Here is a 3,313-nt window from a genome sequence, read left to right as displayed (position 1 = left end):
CTCAAAAAAAAAAAACAAAAAAAACAAAAAAATTCTGCATATTGTTTTCCATAGAGATTGTACCAATTTACATTTCCACCAGTATTATATAAGTATTTGTCATGTGAGAGACTTGCTGTGGCTCAGACATATCAGGGAGAGACTTTGTGGGGAGTCAAAGTCTGGTGTCAGCACGTCAGGGTCTTGAGCCATTTAATTTTGGTGCAAATGTTCTTGTGATTTTTTTTTTTTTTGAGATGGAGTCTCAGTCTGTTGCCCAGGCTGGAGTGCAATGGTGTGATCTCAGCTCACTACAACTTCCACCTCCTGAGTTCAAGCAATTCTCCCACCTCAGCCTCCCAAGTAGCTGGGATTACATGCATCCACCACCACACCCAGCTAATTTTTTGTATTTTAGTAGAGATGGGATTTCACCATGTTGCCTGGGCTGGTCTCAAAATCCTGACCTCAAGTGATCTGCCTACCTCCGCCTCCCAAAGTGCTAGGATTACAGGTGTGATCCACTGCACCTGGCCAATTTTTGTATTGTTTAACAGTATTGTGAAATATATATTCACATATTATATATATATTCGCATACTGTTTTGTAGCATTTCACTATGTTGTTTGGGCTGGCCTCGAACTCCTGACCTCAGGTGATCTACCTGCCTCAACCTCCCAAAGTGCTGGGATTACAGGCATGAGCCACCACATCCAGCCATCACCTGAAGTTTCATTCACTCATGTGTCTGATGACTGTATGGGGAAGAATTGAACCACTGGCCCTCCTCTGGCATCTCCCTCCATCTCAGTGTAGTCTCTACACATGGTTTCTCTAGCATGGTGGCTTCAAGGGTAGCCAGTCTTCTTGCATGGTGGCCTAGGGCCTGACGTCTTGTCCTATGAGATGGAGAAAGGTGGAAGCCACAGTTCCTTTTATGACCTAACCTCAGAAGTCACACAGTATCATTTCTGCTTCATGCTGTTTGTCAAAAGGGTACTGCATCATCTTTCCTTGTCTGCAAGGGCAAGGTCAACTCATGACTCCCACGTCTACATTTCAGTCCACAGGAAGAGGAAAGGGGGCAAGCTTTCCTTAAGTGGTTTTTGAAAGGACTGACCTGGAAATAGTAGATATCATTTACATTCTTATCTCATTGGCCAGAGCAGGTCACAAGGCCACAGTGAGCTGCAGTGAAGGCTGGGAAATGTAGTCTTTCATTGGGTAAGCTGTGTGCCCAGTTCAAACTTGGGAGATAGTATTTCTACAGGAAAAGGGGCTGGGTGCAGTGGTTCATACCTGTAATCTTAACACTTTAGGCTGTGGTGGGAGGATTGCTTGAGGCTGGGAGCTTGCAACCAGCCTGGGTGACATAGTGAGACCCCTTCTCTACAAAAAATGAAAGAAAATTAGCCAGGTGGGGTGGTGGGCATCTGTAGTCCCAGCTACTTGGGAGGCTGAGGCAGGAGGATCCTCTGAGCTCAGCTGATTGAGGCTGCAATGAGCTGTGATCGCACCACTGCACTCCAGCCTGGCAGCAGAAAGCAAGACCCTGTCTGTAAAATAAATAACTAGAAAAAGTAAAAGAGAAGAAGGAGAATATATATGGAAGTTTCGTGGATAGTCTTTGCCACACTCATTGAATGAATGAATGAACCAATAACAGATTGAGAAATTGATCTGTGGATGACCAGCTGATGGTCAAGATCAGCTGGAAAGTGGCTAGGTGCAGTGGCTCACACCTGTAATCCCAATGCTTTGCGAAGGCCAAGGCAGGTGGATCACCTGAGGTCAGGAGTTCAAAAGCAGCCTGGCCAACATGGTGAAACTCTGTTTCTACCAAAAATATAAAAAATTAGCTGGGCGTGATGGCGTGTGCCTGTAATCCCAGCTACTCAGGAGTCTGAGACAGGAGAATCACTTGAACCTGGGAGGTGGAGGTTGCGGTGAGCTGAGATGGCACCACTGCATTCCAGCCTGAGTAACAGAGCAAGACTCCATTTAAAAAATTAAAAAAAATAAATAATAAGGTTGGCTGAAAGGTTGACAGGTGAGTGATTAACAAATCCTGGGTTGATGAATTGCCTGAAATGCAGCAGGTAATCGACTGGCTGGTGACTGAGGGTCTGGACAGAGGGCAGCCTCCTCTGCCTCCTCTATCTGACAAGCTCCTCCCTATGACTGTCTCTGCTCCAGTTCACCAATATCCCCTTCTTCATCTTCGGGCCACTGATGATGCTCCTGATGCACCCCTATGCCCAGAAGCGCTCCCGCTACATCTACGTTTTCTGGGTCCTCTTCATGATCATAGGTAGGGAGGTGTGGTTCAGGTCTGTGATAGTCGGGAGGCAGTGGGGGTGCAGGAGGTGGCAGACCCCATTGACCGCCTGCCCTTGTCGCTGCAGGTCTGTTCTCCATGTACTTCCACATGACGCTCAGCTTCCTGGGCCAGCTGCTGGATGAGATCGCCATCCTGTGGCTCCTGGGCAGTGGCTATAGCATATGGATGCCCCGCTGCTACTTCCCCTCCTTCTTGGGGGGCAACAGGTGGGTCAGGGGCTGGCCATCTGGACTGGGTGGGGTCTGAGTCTTCAGTTGACTCTACCTGAGCTCACCTGAGTCCCCTGGGTCCCCACCCCTGACCCCTTTTGGGGCCCTTGGAATTCCTCCCCTGACCACTTCGGGTTCTCTCCTGACCCCGCCTGACTCACGTGGGCTTTTGGAGACCCCACTCCTGAGCTTACCTGGTTTTTTGGAATCCCTCCCCTGATCCTACCTGTACAACCTGGAACTTTCTTCAGACTCTGTTGCATCCAATAGGAGTTCCAGGACCTCGTGTCTACACTTACCTGGCCCCAAGGGACTGCTCCCTGAGCCTCTCACCTGGGCCCCTGGCATCTTTCATCTGATCTTCTTAGACCCCTGGGTCCCTCTCTTGATCTAATTGATCCCCACACCCACACTTGACCTCTGTGAAATCCTCCTCCTCCTCTTCTTCTTCTCCTCCTCTTCCTCCTCCCCCTCCTTCGCCTCCTCCTTCTTCTCCTCCTCCCCCTCCCCCTCCTTCGCCTCCTGCTTCTTCTTCTCCTCCTCCCCCTCCCCCTCCTCCTCCTCCTCCTTCTTTCTCCTCTTCTTCTTTTTTTCTTCTTCTTTTTCTTCTTCTTCTTCTCCTCCTCCTCCCCCTCTCCCTCCTTCTCCTCCTCCTTCTTCTTCTCCTCCTCCCCCTCTCCCTCCTTCTCCTCCTCCTCCTTCTTCTCCTCCTCCCCCTCCCCCTCCTTCGCCTCCTGCTTCTTCTTCTCCTCCTCCCCCTCCCCCTCCTTCGCCTCCTGCTTC

The 3,313-nt window shown here is 49.9% G+C and overlaps 1 protein-coding gene across 1 annotated transcript in view; it reads left to right on the top strand.

Annotated features, from left to right (window-relative positions):
• ACER1 (alkaline ceramidase 1) overlaps nt 1–3,313 on the top strand; it is a 20,969-nt gene that overhangs the window by 11,305 nt on the left and 6,351 nt on the right. Inside the window, exons 2-3 of the mRNA XM_011967415.1 lie at nt 2,177–2,291; nt 2,386–2,527. Of these exons, the coding sequence (XP_011822805.1) occupies nt 2,177–2,291; nt 2,386–2,527 (257 nt within the window). The remainder of the gene's footprint in view (nt 1–2,176; nt 2,292–2,385; nt 2,528–3,313) is intronic.

The sequence above is a fragment of the Mandrillus leucophaeus genome, unplaced genomic scaffold, assembly GCF_000951045.1.
Source record: "Mandrillus leucophaeus isolate KB7577 unplaced genomic scaffold, Mleu.le_1.0 Scaffold8, whole genome shotgun sequence".
Classification (NCBI taxonomy): domain Eukaryota; kingdom Metazoa; phylum Chordata; class Mammalia; order Primates; family Cercopithecidae; genus Mandrillus; species Mandrillus leucophaeus.
The sequence above is the reverse complement of the archived record's forward strand: the minus strand, read 5'-3'. Positions and strand labels throughout refer to the sequence as shown.